This window comes from Asterias rubens, chromosome 15 (genome assembly GCF_902459465.1).
Source record: "Asterias rubens chromosome 15, eAstRub1.3, whole genome shotgun sequence".
Classification (NCBI taxonomy): Eukaryota; Metazoa; Echinodermata; class Asteroidea; order Forcipulatida; family Asteriidae; genus Asterias; species Asterias rubens.
The window spans coordinates 5,713,522-5,730,187 of NC_047076.1; the positions used below are offsets into that span (position 1 = coordinate 5,713,522).

The window sequence follows — 16,666 nt, forward strand, 5'->3', positions numbered from 1 at the left end:
TGAGATACTTTTGTTTGCTTAAAGACATGGACACTATTGGTAATTGTAAAAGACTAGTCTTCACAGTTGGTGTATCTCAACATATGCATAAAATAACAAACCTGTGAAAATTTGAGCTCAATCGGTCGTCGAAGTTGCGAGATATTAATGAAAGAAAAAACACCCTTGTCGCACAATGGTCACACGAAGTTGTGTGCTCTCAGATGCTTGATTTCGAGACCTCAAATTCTATCAAATCTGAGGTCCTGAAATCAAATTTGTGGAAAATGACTTCTTTCTCGAAAACTACGTCACTTTAGAGGGAGCTGTTTCTCACAATGTTTTATACAATCAAACTCTCCCCATTACTCATAATCAAGAAAGGTTTTATGACAACAATTATTTTGAGTAATTACCAATAGTGTCCCTTTAACCAACTCCATGAAATTGGGCCGTAAAAAAAGTTTATTTCAATTGCGACTTTGTTGTGACCTTACTTTATTTTTGTGAGATGTTTATGGTACTCCCATCACTAACTGTAGACAGGACATATATATTTGGCAGTTCAGTTTGATTTGATTTGACCTTGTTGTTACTAAGTCAATCACAACCTTCTCCACCAACAACACAAAATAACTGTTTAAAAAAAAGGTTGGCAACTTTGTCCATACTGTCTGGCAGGGCCCAAGTAGTTGAGCAGCGAACATTGTTTCAGGACCACCACAACAAAAATGTGAGACAGTTTGTTGGCATCATACAAAGTAGGCAGATAATTTTGACGAAACAGTCAAACAAATACACGAAAGTTTAGTGTGAGTGACATCATACAGTGTAGTCAGGTAACTTCGGCGGTATTGTCCGAGTTTGAATTCTCACAGCAGCAAACACAGCGATGCCTATATTGAAGAAGGACGTCAGACCGTAACGGTAGGCGTGTAGAAAGAGATAGGCCTCGATGGACGTCAGACAAAGCATCACAAACAGATTCTTAAAAGTCCTCCAAGATGTCCGATATAGAAGAAGGTAACTCTGTGCGAGACCAAAGATGCTGGCGCCGAGAAACAGAAAAGCTGACAACGCGGTGAAGTGAATATCATCCTAAACAAAACAAGAGAGAAAATACAGAGTTGGCTAAAATCACGTCAGTGCCAGGCTTTCAGGTACGCTAGGTGGCAGCAAACTTCCCAGGCAAATTTGCTGCGCTTGAAAATGTGTGCATGCTCTGATCTATTTGAACAATTAGTCTGGACTCCTAAAGATCTTAAACCCTTCTACTCTTTGTAACATTTGCCAGTGAGAAGAGTACTGGAGAAGACAAAATATTTGAAATTATAACACCCCTTACAAAAATTCTACCTTTTCATTGGTTAAGAGCGCGTCAAATGATATGTCTTAGTTTAACTAGAAACCTGCCGGCCATGTAATAGTCTTTGCCATGCAAAAGTACTATTGCATGGCAAAAGACTATTACATGGCGTCTTTTTTACCCACCTCGAACCCAATCAGTTGTGCATCTGTGCATCTGAAATGCGCGTACGAACGTTACGTGTTCGAGGATGATAAATAGTCTGTTGGGGTGTTATAAAACAAATATTGACTGCTTTCACCTCGGGATCAACTCTGGAGTCGTAGTTTTAACCATAGCACTCGAAGCAGTCAATATTTGTATACCATCCAACTGTATTCATAGGTCTGCTAATCAAGTGGGAATTGTTGTCAGTGTCGCCACAAAAGATATAGCCTATATTCAAGGCGCACGCGGCGGCAGAACCCTAGATGTCACACACGAATAAGACCAGCGCGAACGAGAAGCGGCTTGATCAACTCGTTTAGCAGTTATTTAAGATCATGAAATATTTATTTATGCATTTTCTGTGTGTTGCCCTCAGCACAGGACTTTTTAGTCTGTCCATTATCCATGAGGAACCAGGAAAATGTGTGTGTTGGTAACAGCGTGTGTGCACGGGGCGTGTGATCTGTTCACATCGAGGTGATTGTGTCTTCTTATTGGCTAACACTCATTGGCTAATGTATTATGCATCACATTTCTCCGACCAAAATCCTAAGCAAAACAACGAGTTGGTAAAGGCACTTCGCTACTCGCGCTAGTCTTTTTTGATGCATGACATTTTGGGGTCGGGTGACATCTGGGGGTGCCGCGTGCGCCTTGACTAAAGGCTACAAAACATGGTGATGAAGAGTTGTTTCAAGGGGCTGTGTCGCCATGATCAAAGCAGGCTGTGACCGTAGCATACATGGAATTATGACCCATCACCCAATTTAGTTGAACTTTTGAAAACTTGACTAGAACAAGATTTGAACCTTTGAACTCTGGACTAACGAGCTTGATAACCCTTTACACAATAAAACAGTACATTTTGAAGTGATAACTCACGTCTAAAATCATGGGTCCAGCGTTGAATATCCTCCCAACTCGTATAAGGTTGAGTGTGAGGCAGAGCGAGCAAAGGGCGAGAGTCAGTTTACCTAACCAGTCCAGTGGTATGAGCTGCTGATGGTTTTCTGAAAGAGAAAAGAGAGAACAATTTGAGGTAAAGTCTTTAAAAAAACTCTTCATGTCAGTGTAAAAAAAAGGTGCATTTTGATTTTGCAAAAACTTTTGTTTCTCGCAATATGCTGTGCGAAAACACTGTATCTCTGCGCGCGCACTTGTTTTGTATCATCGTGGCTATTTTAAGCAAAATAGAATGTTTTGACAATATTACAAACTCGTGCGGAATTTGAGTGCTAATTTTAGGAGATTATACTTTTGCACGACATGTCATGGTTTCAAAGGTACAGCTGTGCAATCTGCAGCCAACCATACCAGAAAACACCAGGGCGAACATCTTCTCTTAACGATAAAGTGTACTGGGTTCTATGGGTTTATGTTCAATCCGAAGGACAAAGCAACTATGTTTAAGTATGTTGTTAAGGACACAAGTGTCAAGATTGGGATTCTAATCCTAACTCTGCTGATCAGAAACAGCAGAGCTCGAGTGCATTGCACTTGACTGCTCGGCCATGAGACAGAGGCATGTGTATGAGGGGAGCTTACTGTATACAGATAACGAGTCCAATAAGCACCCAGCCAAAATCCTAAAGTTTGTTAAAAGTCTGAATTGATGAGGAGTCTCAGATGTAAACACTATTCCATTCCCAAGGGCAAAAGGGACAAATCCTTGTCACTTGTATGATCGGTGGAGGGAATCCTGCCCCCCCCCCCAAAAAAAAAGGCAGAAACTTTTTCATTGCAAGCTAAATGGCAGCAGACTTACCAAGTAAAACCATTGCTCCAGTAATGTGAGCTAGCTCAGAACTACATAAATAATGGAAATTTACCTGGTTTGCTGCCACCTAGCGTTCAAATTCAAAACTCTCGAATTACACTTGACTTACCAGCTTGGGGGCGATACACACGAGCAACTCCATTTTTCTCCGATGGGTAGTTATCACCAGGTATGGGACCCAGGTCTTCGATGCGGATGCGATGAGGTGGGCGAAGCTTAACCTCTTGCGACATATCTGTTAGGTTTATTTTAGTCTGTAATGTCCTTGTGTTGTTGAAGCGCTGTTTTGTCTTTTTGATCACAGTGTCTGGATGTGGAATAGACAAAAACAGTTCAAAGGTCAACACCGTGTCTGGAAATTCATTCTGTAAATCTCCCAAAATCCACATCAAGGTTTTTCCCCCATGTTCATCCATTCTCTGCGCGGTGGTCCAGGCGCACAGACATTGGTCAGGGACGTTGAGGTGATTGCCTGTGTAAATGAACCAGCCGGCATGGCCCCAAGGGTAACTGAGGCTGGGGCAACAGAGGCCAGGGGCAACAGCAACCACAGGCAACAGAGGCAAGGGGTAAAAGAGGCAAGGGGTAAAAGAGGCAAAGGGCACCAGAGGCAAAGGGCACCAGAGGCAAATGGCAACACAGGCAAGGGGTAACAGAGGCCAGGGGCGGCAGAGACCAGTGGGAATAGAGGCCAGTGCAGCAGAGACCGGAGGCAACAGAGGCCAGGGGCAACAGAGACCAGTGGCATCAAAGGCCAGGGGGCAACAAAGGCAACAGAGACCAGGAGAAAACCAGAGACCAGGGGCAACAGAGGCATGGGGCAACAGAGGTTAGGGCAACATAGACCAGGGGTAACAGAGGCCAGGGGCAAGAAACACCAGAGGTAACAGAGGCCAGGGCAGCAGGGACTGGAGGCGACAGAGGCCAGGGGCAAAAGAGACATGGGGCAACGGAGGCCAGGTGCATTAAACGCCAGGGGCAACATTCATGTTGTAGGCATAGGGAACAGAGACATGGGGAAACAGAGGCCAGGGGCATCAAATGCCAGGGTGACAATAGGGGCAACAGAAGTCAAGGGCAACATAGGGCATGGCATGGCTTTGCCGTAAAGTTGATAAGCCTGTAAATTTGTTTTATTTTAAATTCTGTTTACAGAAGAAATCTATTACCGAATTCAATGAGTGCGTACGGTCTCCGACAGCTCTCCACTCGTTTACCGTCATAAGTAGAGATGAAGGATCTTTGGATCTCATCCAGGAAGCAGAATGCCAAGACCGCCGGGTAGTTCTCCTCACACATCATGATGAAACACACACCAAGGGATGAAATAAGACTGCCGAGAAAAGAAAAAAATTACATTGATGACAAACAGAACTGTACTAAAATATGGAATTAACGTAGTCAGCAGGATGGAAGCTAGACCAATTTTGTGGGCAATAAATCAAATTTTTTGGAAGTCCACCAAGGGCATGCGGATCAACAATGTTATTCATGCTTAAAGACAGTGGACACTATTGGTAATTGTCAAAGACTAGTCTTCACAGTTGGTGTATCTCAACATATGCATAAAATAATAAACCTGTGAAAATTTGAAAACTACGTCACTTCAGAGGGAGCCGTTTCTCACAATGTTTTATACCATCAGCCTCTCCCCATTACTCGTCACCAAAAAAAGGTTTTATGCTAATAATTATTTTGAGTAATTACCAATAGTGTCCACTGCCTTTAAATGGTTTCAGATCATTGCACAGTGGACAATATTTTGAAACCTGCACTGGGCGCACAATGTATTTTGCTCAGAGTGCTGTGCAAAAACTTTGAGTCCTGGGCATCGCCGACACACACAGTGGCTACAACACTGGTAGTCAGGAATTGAACCAAGGCCACTGTGGTGAGAGGCGAGCACTTAATGCACTAACCACCATGCTACCCATTTTCCATTTTTTACTACAGATGCCACAAAAATGCCTTTAAACTTCTACTTTCTTTTGGGGATTTGTTAAATTAAGTTTGTTTTAAACAGTGAGATCAGCCAACAAATATCTTAGTTACTTATTGGTCATTTGAATTTGATTGATCTGTAAAATTAAACACTTTTTCATACACAACCATACAGCCCTCCATTAGGAGTTTGGCACTTGAGATCCAATTTGAAAGGGATTCCACAGGCAACCTTATTTTGTTTAACCATTATTGGATAGAATAGATCAGATCTTTCTCTTTCCAACCATTGTATGGAGGGTCAGTGGTGACAATAGGTAAAACTCCATCTTTATAACAAAATGGCCTTGGTGCTGAGTCTCAAGTGCTTTTTTGTGTGGTACTTGGTCAAAAGAAATCGCCTACTGTATGGTATAAGACGATGGTGGGGGGGGGAGGGTACGAGTTCATCCGATTAAAGTCGGCTATGGTAAGGAAATTGTTAAGGCCGAGTCACACTGCAACGATAATGAAAACGATAACATGATCACGACGCAAAGAGAACGCATTCTATTGGTTGAATTGCTCCACGCAAAATACGCCCACGCTTATTCAACCAATCGAGGGCGTGCACTTTTAACATTCTCGTTTTCGCTCTCGTTATCGGGGCCTGTGTGACCGGGCCTTTATGGTTGATCGTAAATGCAACTTTTGGAGACAAGGGGACACTATGTAGGTGGCAGCAGATTAGCCAGATTAATTAACTGTTCTTAAAAATAAACATTGCTCAGAAACCATTGCCACACTGGTTTTATCTCAGAGTGGACAAGACCATACTCATTATGCAAAAGGTACTTTCATCTGACTTGCTCAAATCTAACGGGGAACTGTTATAGGGGCACCATGGCCAAGACCAGGGCAACACATTGCCATGGCCAATTTCAAAACCTGGTTTGTCAGAGTGCCACCTATAATGTTCAAAATTTTCTCATGACACATATCAACTTGATTTTAAAATGTGGACAGCCTTTTCAGTTTTTCAACATATACCCTTTGATCTAGAAATTTTACTCATATTAAAATCTACTCAGAAGGAATTATGAGTGCAACATATTGGCTGCAGCCTTTAAAGTTTTCAAACGTAATACCCTTTGATCGAGAAATTAACTGGATTGAAATCTATGATGAAATAGAAATGGGGACTTTTGGTGGCAGCAGACTTACCAGGTAAAATCCATTGTTCTCTGTAATGTGCGCAGGCTCAGAACTCTGTAAACAATGGAAATTTACCCGGTAAGTCTGCTGCCACCTAGCGTTCCAAAGTCTCCCATTAGCTGTTGCAAACTGCTGACCAACCAAAAGGACCAATGGCCTGGCGTTTCGACACTAGCAGAGTCTTTCTCAAAGGCTAAAAGAAAGACTACAAGGGTCGAAGCTTCCAGACCATTAACTATTTATTTTGGTTGAAATCTACTCACTGTAACCAATGATGTCCTGTGAATAGCGAACATCTATCTGGGTAGCGAGAAGCTCTCTTGGCGATGAGCTTAGCGTACTTCTTACTAATGAGCACAGCTTCGCTGGGCTCGTGGTCGGTGGTCGCCGACAGGGGAAGACCATCCTTAAGACGGGATATCATCGCAAACTGGACCATGACGATCCGGTAATGCTCCCGTAGGGAACTGGCAAGATTGGGCGGATCGAAGAAGGACGGATCGGCCGTTGCGAAATTTTTATGATGAATCTGTCAAAATAAGGGGGAAAATAGTTTATTGGGTGAGTAAACCTGAGAATGTCATTCTGTATTTTTGTTTTTCATTCTCAATTCCAATCTTTTTTATTTTTAACCCAAATGAATTGCAAATGGTGCTGGAGCCAACCAAGGACAGGTGGATGTGGGGCTATTACTAGTATTAACTATTGTCGTATTCACTTGACAGTATTAACTCAGCTCTAACTAACAAGTATAGTAATTTTTCACATAGGCGTGGCGCACAAGCTAACGTGCTGCGTTACTTTTATGTGTATCACAATCAATACAAACCAGTTTTGAGTTTACTTTAAGCGAAAGAAACTCATTCAATACAAACTGGTCGGTATGTTTGATTGTGCCGTGATGTGTAAATTCCGCAGACTGCGTTATGCGTCAATTAGCGCCATGGCACTAAAATAAATGGATGCGTAAACTTGTGCCCCATGCCTAAATAATTTTATAATATTTTTGTTTTAGTAGTATTACTATTACTTATTAGTAATAATATTATAATCTTCTCATCATTTGTGTTTATGAATATGAGTGACAATTCATTGCAACGGCCATTAATTGGGTCAACTGTCCTCGGTATTTTATGAATGGTTGTTTGACTTTGATGTTCTAGTTTGACAACCACATTTGACATTGGTTCGTTATTCAATAGAATCGGATGCTTCCTTACCAACCACACCAGCTGGCCACGGATCACTCATCACTCATCACTACACCTACCTCAACCGGGGTCCCTCATCAACCTGACTGCACACAGCGCTGCATGCAATTGCAAGCGTACTGACCGACTGTAATCCTGTATGCTAGGTCCGGGATCTTCAAAATCAAAGAACATTCATGATCACGATAATCCAACCAAACCTTTCAAGTAGTTACGTAATTATCTGTGGAGCTTTGGCGGCTGCTCATGTAGTTTGTAAACCATGGAGGTAGAATGGAGTGTAAACAGACTCTTGACTTTAGTTTAGTTATTAATGTGGGACGGGATTCAGGACACGTCGCTCTCTGGTCGGTGTGGGCGTCTGATTAGAAATTCATACCGATTCGAGAATATTACCATTAAGCGTAGCGCCCCTGCAAAAATGCGAAACTTTTGTGCGCAAGTTTAGAGCGCGCTTCCAATCGTGAATGTAACTCTATGTTCGTGATATAAACTTGTGCGGGCAAGGTCCGAACTTGCGCGGTATTTTACTTTGCGCTTATCAAAACCAATGCATTTATACCCGGGTCCCGTTTAGAAGTTAGACTTGATTCCAAGTCAATTTTTTTTTTAGCAAGAAACCTTTATACCTTTCCACAAGAGAACAAACCAATATCGCAGGAGGACTTTGACGCAAGTTTAGTTTACATACGCTTAGAGGGAGGGCAAGAAATAAATGGTGGCCAGAATTCAGAAGAAACACGGAACCAGAGAATAAAATTGTAAGTAGAACCATGGAGGAATATTCCTCCATCCATGGTAGAACATCAACATGAACCAAAAGAATCACAAGGACTTCCAAAAAATTTATCAAAACCTTTGTAATCAACCTGTTTGATTATGTAAACGTATAAAACATGACAACGCTAGGCGTACCGCGGCAGGGTGACTAAATTTAATCATGATGATGATGCAGTCTTTTGCAGAACAGGATTTTACTAGCAGTGACGGGTATTCCCCTATTGGAAAAGTTTCCGTATGGAGCCTGCATGCTGGGGCTAACGGATAACTTTCCGGGCTAACTGTCGGCCCCATACCCTATCGTTTTGCTATGATTTTCTGAACGTCCAGCAACCCCCCCCCCCCCAAAAAAAAAAAAAAAAAAACCCGAAATGACAAACACAACACACCCCTAACTAAATAACTTGAAACTGCCCAATATAAATTGGCAGTAAAGAATCGATCTATTCTAGTGTCTAGATTCAAAATAAGATTAAAATATAAAGAGTAGAGTAGAGAGGTAGGTAGGCATCTATAAATTTAATAGTAATAATAAAATAAATATAGTTATGTTGCGCTTTATTTAATTAACTCTTTAATGGGAGTTTTGGCTCTGAAAATTAGCCCACCTTGTTGAGCTGTTAATGGCTCTGCTTTTAACATCGGTCTCATCACTGTCACCAATGGTGACAGTGATGAGACCGATGTTAAAAGCGGAGCCACTGTCACCGTAATGGTGACAGTGATGAGACCGATGATAAAAGCGGAGCCACTGTCACCATAATGGTGACAGTGATGAGACCGATGATAAAAGCGGAGCCACTGTCACCGTAATGGTGACAGTGATGAGACCGATGATAAAAGCGGAGCCACTGTCACCGTAATGGTGACAGTGATGAGACCGATGATAAAAGCGGAGCCATTAACAGCTCAACAAGGTAGGCTAGGTCTCGATGTATACTCTGCTCTTCTTCAGGAGAATTTGATTTAAAATGTCAACTTGCAGCCATCTTGTTTCTCTTCAAACCAACATAACATGAAGCAAAACTGAAGCTGGAGAGGCAGAAATGCCATTTTGGGGTAAGACGTGAATTTTATGTAAAACAATTTCTTTTGTCACACAGGAAACATGACATTGTGGTAACGTCCTAGAGACAGTACACAGAGGTATACAGCAAAACTCCAGAGCAGTATCGATATGGCGACTTCCACCAATGCGGACCTGGAAACTGATGGCTTCAGTCCTGACGGTGAAACCACTGACCATGCAGCCAGTTTGGATGTCTTAAAAAGCCAGCAGAGCCTTCTTCTTCAAGAGATTGATGATGACTTGGGGGATGGTTTTGATGGGGATGGTTTTGATGACGATGCAGGAGGAACCCCGAAAGTGTTCATGCCAGGACTTCAGCCATTTGACCGGGGGAGAGGAGGACTTCCAAGCAACTGGAGCAATGGCACAGTCTCTGGGGATTCCCCGCTCTGTCTGATGCCGTTGACGAAACAGAGTTGGGAGTTTCAAGCCATCTTGTCGGAGTTTAAAGATGCGGAACTGACGGTCAAGACGATTGAGCGAATCGAGAATCGGAAATTGTGGGAGAAGTTTGAGTTGGAAGAGAAGTGGATGAAGAAAAATACAGAGGGTGGGTTTTACTATAATGATTCACTATTATGTGATCCTTCCTCATGCGAACAAAACTGAATACCATTTCTTGTAACTGACTCAACACCAAAATTGGGACCAATTTCATGGCTCACTTACTGTAAGCAAATAATCAGTGCTTAGGAAAGCAGGGAAATCTGTGCTTTCGACGTGCGCATTTCACGGGTAAGCAGGGAATTTTGCGCGCATGCCTACTTCACATCACTAGGCTTTCGTCGCTTACACAGCTAGCGCAGAAATTTGGCGCTTGGAATGGTGATTGTAAGCGCATAATTTGGCGATAAGCAGAGCCATAAAATTGGGCCCAAGCCCATGTCCAGATCCATGTAAATTATAAACAGTTCACGGCAAAAGCACAGGGCACCACGGCATTTGCCGTGGGTGCCGTAGGTTTATTTAAGGTTTTCATGGAATTTGTGAAGGTTTTTGCAGAAAGTTATTTGCCAAGTTTTGTTTCCTCTTGATGCAGTGATGAACGAGGTTTATTTATTCCATGGAACGACAGCCCCACAGGAGCAGATATGCCGCGAGGGATTAGACCAGCGTCTCAGCAGGATTGGCTACTTCGGACGTGGCATTTACTTCAGGTAAACATTATACTGTGAGAAGAAAACACAGTTGCATTAGTGAAGAAGAACCAAGTCGAAAAATGGAGAAAAAAAAAGATATAAGACTGGTCACCAGGCCAGTGCCTAAACCACAGTATGGGGACCTCTTTGTCCTGCCAACAGAGAACTTTACATTTCTACGCCCGGGTAGTACCGGTAGTCAAAAAGCAGGACAGTTCTTTTCAGAACTAAGAAGTCTCCTGAACAGTTCGAAAAAAAGAAAATAAATCTACTATGCGGTAGTAGAATATATAGCAAGACAGTTCTCTAAAGAACTAACTCTATCTGGCAAGGAGATACACACATGGTGTTACCACAAACCAAATATAAGTTACTTATTAAGTTATTACATTGGTCTTACCCTGCCCTAACATTGGTAATGTCTTGATCTTTTTAGAAGACGGGGGCCTTGTTAGAATTAGGGCACAACAAAAAAGAGGGAGGGGATGACAAATACATCTTCTTTTATACAACAACTCTACCTACATGTATTTAAACAATTTAACTAACTGGCAAGGTGACCATAGAAGAAAGACAAAAGACCAAAAAAAAAGACCCAGAAGAACATTCCCATTAAAAAACATACATGTATCTTTAATGTTATCTTGTTTTTCTTTGCCTTTTGTAAAAAATAAAATGCGTTTTTTTTTCTTTCAGCAATGATCCCCGTAAATGTGTATCCTACACACAGAGCGAGGAAGGTAGCAAGAGCTTCCAGCTGTCAACGTGTACCATATACAAGTGCAGAGTGTTGTTGGGGAATATGAAGGTAAGGCAGTTTTTGTATCAGAGCAAGCAAGTTCAAGTGCGCACATGTCAGTTGACCCCTGTCTAGCAACACATGTGCGCAGATCGTACTCACACATTTTAAAGTCTAGTCAACCATCAGTACGGTCTAAATTTTGTGGTTTATTGGTTAAATATTATGTGAATAAAGGATGATCTCAATATTTCAACTTTTATTTTATGGCCAAATAGACATCGTAGATACCGGTGAATAACTATTTTACTCTCAAAATTTGCATTTAGTAATAAGTAACTCGAGTCAAAAATGCACTCGGCCGCGCGGCTTTTTCAGCCGAGAGTCAAAAACGGCTTATCTATTATAATGACCCCTTGACGCCAGTGGAGTGACAATTTTCCCCCAACTGGGTTTGAACACAGTTCTCCAGCTTTGGCAAACTGAGGGCGCTATTTCCCACATCATATAGCCGCCATTGATGTCACGATTCCTTTGTCGCGCGGGTTTGTTTGACCCCGTGTTTTTAAGAAATTTGGCTTGGAGCGTTCTGGAGAAAAACTCATTTTTACCATGTTTTAACGTGAGGTAAGAGACTCGTTATATTTTTTTATGTTTCCTATGGACTGCAGCTATTTGAAAACTGTAATAACTATATGTTTGAGATCATCCTTTATTTGCTGTTTAAAATATTACTTGCTGAGGTGCTGTAGTTTTTGAGAAGCTATTAAAACAAGTCACAAAAACTATGAAAAATGTTTTTGGTGACATTGTTTTACTCATTTCTCAAAAACTACAGCACCTCAGCAAGTAATATTTTAGGGTAAGCTTTCTACTACCATTATCTTCAAACAGTGTAAGTTTAATGTAAATCTGTGGACATTGTGTTTTGTGTCGTAAAAAGTACCCAAATCCTTTAACCAGTTAAATGTCCCAATCATGTTTGCTTCACAATTCTCGTGAACGGGGACAGGAAACCTATTATATATTTGTTAACATTAAAAGTTTCCAAATAATTGATTTTCTTTTTGTAGGTATATCCACCAGGACAGAGCGATAAATTCCTCAAGAGAGAACCACTTCTGGAGCCGGGTGGCCATAAATATCACGATTCAGTCAAGGTAATGATGTCCACTGGACTTGGAGGACGAATTAATTAAGCAAACATTTTCTGGCAGCCAGTCTCTAGAAAATATGAAAATTAATTGGACAATTAATAGTTTTACCCCAAACTAATTTTTAATTCATTCTAATTTACATAACGTATTTTTTACATAACGTCATTTTTTGTAAACTGAATACATTTTTTAATAATATTGATAATAATAATATCAAAGTCTTATATTAGCGCACGTATCTACCAAACAAGGTACTCAAGGCGCTGAGTATATACAAGTCTTCGGACTCGTTGTTTAGCATTTTTAATAAAATCGAAATGAGAAACTGATTGCTGTGTTTTGTTTCATCAGGGCCATGTGAAGCAGTATGATGAATTTGTCATCTACAAAAGTGAGCGCGTCATGCCAGAGTATGTGATTTCCTGTTTCACGCCAACAGCTCCCTCAACTAACAAGGCGTCAGCTGTCGGACAAACTGTTTCGACATCCGCGAACCCAGACTCGTACAGTGGCTTAGACGAAGATGAAGTAAGCGCAGAGCTGAGAGCGGCATCTGCCAAGAAAACTCAGAAAAATGGTGCCTCGAAGGAAGATTGTGCTGTGAACTGCTTGTCTGGAGATTTGGACGAGGATGAGATAAGTGCGGAACTGAAGGCTGGCGCTCTTCCAACATCGCAACTGGAAGATGAGGAAACTCATCCAGAGTTGGAACAGGAGGGAGGCCTAGTGGAACTAGATGAGTCCAATAGACACTGGGAGGTAGAAGCTGAAGAGCAATGGCATTCTCTTGAGGTGGTTCCTCCAGAAGTGAGTATTCCGAAGGAGAAGAAGAACCGTTCAAGAAACCAACCTGTTGAGACATCGGAAACTGATTTAGATGTGGTGGAAAATCACCTTGAGGATTCTGGCGAAGAAGAGGAGAGGAGTAATAGTTCAAGTAACCGAAACGTTGAGGACACGGAAACTGATTTAGGTGTGGTGGAAAATTGCCTCAATGATTCTGGCGATGAAGCCAGTAAGTCAGGGATCAGGACTGCTTCAGCTACACACTCTAGCCCTGACGCTCGCCCATTAGACCAAGATGATAATGCTGCATGGGGTTCGACTTCCAACGAGCAACATCAGCGTCAGTTAGAAGCAGTACGCACAAGGATGAAGGCAAACCAGCCTTTGAAATCGGCAGGAGAGTCTCGGCAGGAGCCAGCCGCAGTGACCCCAAAAACTGAAACGGAAAGCGGGAGATACGCTAGAAAGGAACTCATTGACCCAGAATTTCTGCCCGTCATTTTGGAAGTTCGGGAGCGAGTGCAGAGGGCACGGTTGCTTGAAAACCAAAACAAGGACAGTAGTTCTGCATCTGCTTCTTCCCGAGCGCCAGTGAGGTCAAACAGAGAGCCAGACCCCACCGCGTGGTCCCCAAGTGAATTAGCAAAACATAAAAAACTTCTGGAAACCATTCGAGTGAAAGTTCAGGCGGATAGAAGGCAGGAGGCTCAGGACAAGAAGAAGAAACAGAGAGTGGCGGGAAATGATGATCAGCAAGATATTATTGACAACTCGGCCTCCTCCTCATGGATGGTGGATGATGACGGAGTACAGGAACTTCTTGATACGTTAATCGTTCAGTTTATGGAATTCACGGCGTGCGAGGAAATTGAGGAGGCCAGGGAGTATGTGATGAAGGCAAGCATGGACGTAAACAAAGCCATCGTTAATTACTTAAATGGATGATTCACTGGCATAATTCATATTGGTATTTTCTGGCAACGTTTAAATGATTGCTCTCTTTTTAGTGAGCATTTGCTCACTTTTCCCTGCCAAATATTCTTCTCATTTCATTTTGTAGAGTTAAGTATCTGCCGTCCGATTTCACCAAACTCTTCCTAACTTTAGGTGTAATCTTAGTACTTAGAACAGGTCCCAACTTTGCACCATAACATGTGAACAGTAGGATTAATCCTAAGTTAGGACGAGTTTTTCGTCCCAACTCGAGATAGGAACTCCTAGCAATTCGTGAAATCGGCTGCTGGTAAGTTCATCTGGCAACTCAAAATTATTATCTAATTTTTGGTAAACTGCTGTATTTAGTGCTTGTTATTTCTGTGTCTTAAAAAAAATGCCTTTAAAAGGCCAATCTGTTGAGCAAGATGTTCTAATAGATCACTCACAGGAGTTAGAAACGGTGTTGATGTGGGTAGTGTCATCTAACTATATTGGTGCATACTTTGCAGGAAAATACTGTATGTTAAAGTGCCTTAAGCGCTACTGAGTGTGCTATATATAAGAAGCCACTAATATTGTTATCCAACAACTGTTGTTAAACAAAATCCAACAATGATGGTAACTCAATTCTCAATCTGTTGGGATTGTCATGGTGGTGGATGCTCTGTCCAAAGTTGAAGATTAATTAGTTTGCTACAGTAGTCCTGATACAACAGAATCAAACCAAAACATGCGGTTGGATTTCGATTGGTGGGAGTGGCTGTTATGTAATCATTGTGGGCAGGGCCTAATGGATTGGTCTAGGTGGATTGTTACCTTAAAATTAATATCTGCATTTACGCGTAGATTTTTACAGTTTACTGACTTATGGAGATGGGTGGTCGATCAATCAATCATTATAACATTTATTTCCACACTCACATGGAGGCATCATCGTCAAAGCTAAATTCATCTTCAAAAAGGGGTGAATAATATATGCACAGAAGGTACCTTGTAAATGTGTCACTTTGGCTTTGTAACTGAAATTGCGTAATAATGACATTGATTGTTGATTTAATGCTTCATTTCTGTTGAGTGATAAAGACAGGGGACGTGTCTGTACTTCAGGGCTCGAGATTGGTGTAAAATTGCTTTCTAGCTCAAAGTACCTAATTTAAAAATCATAACCTTCATGAGAAAGAGCTTTCTACACAAATTAACTTGTAAATTGGTTTTATTTGAACAAGCACTAACAGTCTTAACAGAAGATCCATCTCATTTGTCTGATGGGTTAGTATATTTTGATGCTCATTGGAATTGTATAAATACCAGACTCAAAGTCAACATTTGAACATAATTTCTTTCTACAAAGTGACTATATTGTTCAATGGCAAAACACAAGACTGCCAGACTCGTCAAACCATCATGAGTTTACTGGCCCCTTGAGGCTAAAACCACTGCCCTCGGGCCGGCGGCGGCGGTAGTAACAAACTCGAGCCATGCACTTGATGTTTAAAATAAGTATGTTTTTAATCCATGAAGTGTATCATGTTACTCATATTATTTTTTCGCAAGGTACCGACTGGTTATGATCATAAATTCACATGCACTTTTTGCGACTCGTATCCTGTTGCGGTTTGTTGGACCCAGAACTTGAGCCTGGTGCACTATTGTATATCGGCCTTGGCAACCAAGCAGTTGTACGATTCATAAGATTGACACTAAAAACTTAAATAAATTCCATTTATCAATGAAACAACTTGTACCATTTTCACTTTTAGTCTTTATTCAGGCTGGCCTCTAAGTTACAAAAATTAATCGTACGATTAGTTCGTCACTCGAAACTGAAATAAATGCTAATTGTCAATGAAACAACTTGTAGCATTTTCACTTAAAGGCAGTGTATACTTTTTGTAATTACTAGACAAGTTAAACAGCTACCCGAGCGGAATGTTTTCAACGCACTTGGTCACCATTTTAATGTAATTTTGATATGTGTACACTTCTGAACTTTCCGTAATTATCGATTAAAAAATCAGGGCCCTACCTAAAGGTTTTTTGAAAAACTAAAAACACTTCTGCCGTTGAGAGCGGGCGTCAAAGGACAATGCCGCTGACGTCATTTGTGGGAGTTTGCTTGGTTATACATCCACGCTGCAACAAAGCGGCTTTATCTACTTATGACGTTTTGAGTGTGTTTCGCAAATCTCGCAGAAAAGCTCTGGACAAGGGCATACAAAATGATTGTTTTTTTTACACAATTGAAATCTATTTATAATCATATGACTCGATTTACTTATTCATCGAAAACATTTTAAGTGGAATTCAGCAAAGTTCACGACTTGACATTTTCGTTCAAGCAGGTCTTTAATGATCATAAAAACTTACTTGTTAATGAACACTCAAGAGCTGTTGATAGTATGCAACATTGTGAGAAATGACGACGCCCTTTAAAGTAGTTTAGTT

At 41.4% G+C, this 16,666-nt stretch overlaps 2 protein-coding genes across 6 annotated transcripts; one reads left to right on the forward strand and one right to left on the reverse strand.

The window, feature by feature from the left end:
• Window positions 1–377: 377 nt before the first annotated feature.
• On the reverse strand, window positions 378–7,965 carry LOC117300044 (vesicle-trafficking protein SEC22a-like). Of its 3 annotated transcripts, none has more exons than XM_033783712.1 (6): window positions 7,816–7,965; window positions 6,668–6,933; window positions 4,439–4,602; window positions 3,379–3,576; window positions 2,375–2,502; window positions 378–1,077 (listed from the first exon to the last, which is right to left on the reverse strand). In XM_033783712.1, the coding sequence occupies exons 2-6, from the start codon at window positions 6,841–6,843 to the stop codon at window positions 802–804; spliced, it is 942 nt and encodes a 313-aa protein (XP_033639603.1). In that variant the 5' UTR covers window positions 6,844–6,933; window positions 7,816–7,965; the 3' UTR covers window positions 378–801. The 3 variants fall into 3 exon arrangements, with proteins under 3 accessions (XP_033639603.1, XP_033639602.1, XP_033639601.1); XM_033783711.1 differs by having other exon boundaries at window positions 7,675–7,965; XM_033783710.1 differs by having other exon boundaries at window positions 7,625–7,965.
• Window positions 7,966–8,307: 342 nt separating this feature from the next.
• Window positions 8,308–16,211, forward strand: LOC117300139. Of its 3 annotated transcripts, none has more exons than XM_033783854.1 (6): window positions 8,308–8,376; window positions 9,499–10,014; window positions 10,504–10,621; window positions 11,300–11,411; window positions 12,416–12,502; window positions 12,851–16,211. In XM_033783854.1, exons 2-6 carry the CDS (start codon window positions 9,573–9,575, stop codon window positions 14,228–14,230), a joined length of 2,139 nt encoding a protein of 712 aa, XP_033639745.1. In that variant the 5' UTR covers window positions 8,308–8,376; window positions 9,499–9,572; the 3' UTR covers window positions 14,231–16,211. The 3 variants fall into 3 exon arrangements, with proteins under 3 accessions (XP_033639745.1, XP_033639746.1, XP_033639747.1); XM_033783855.1 differs by lacking the exon at window positions 8,308–8,376 and adding an exon at window positions 8,388–8,413; XM_033783856.1 differs by lacking the exon at window positions 8,308–8,376 and adding an exon at window positions 8,550–8,605.
• Window positions 16,212–16,666: the final 455 nt, after the last annotated feature.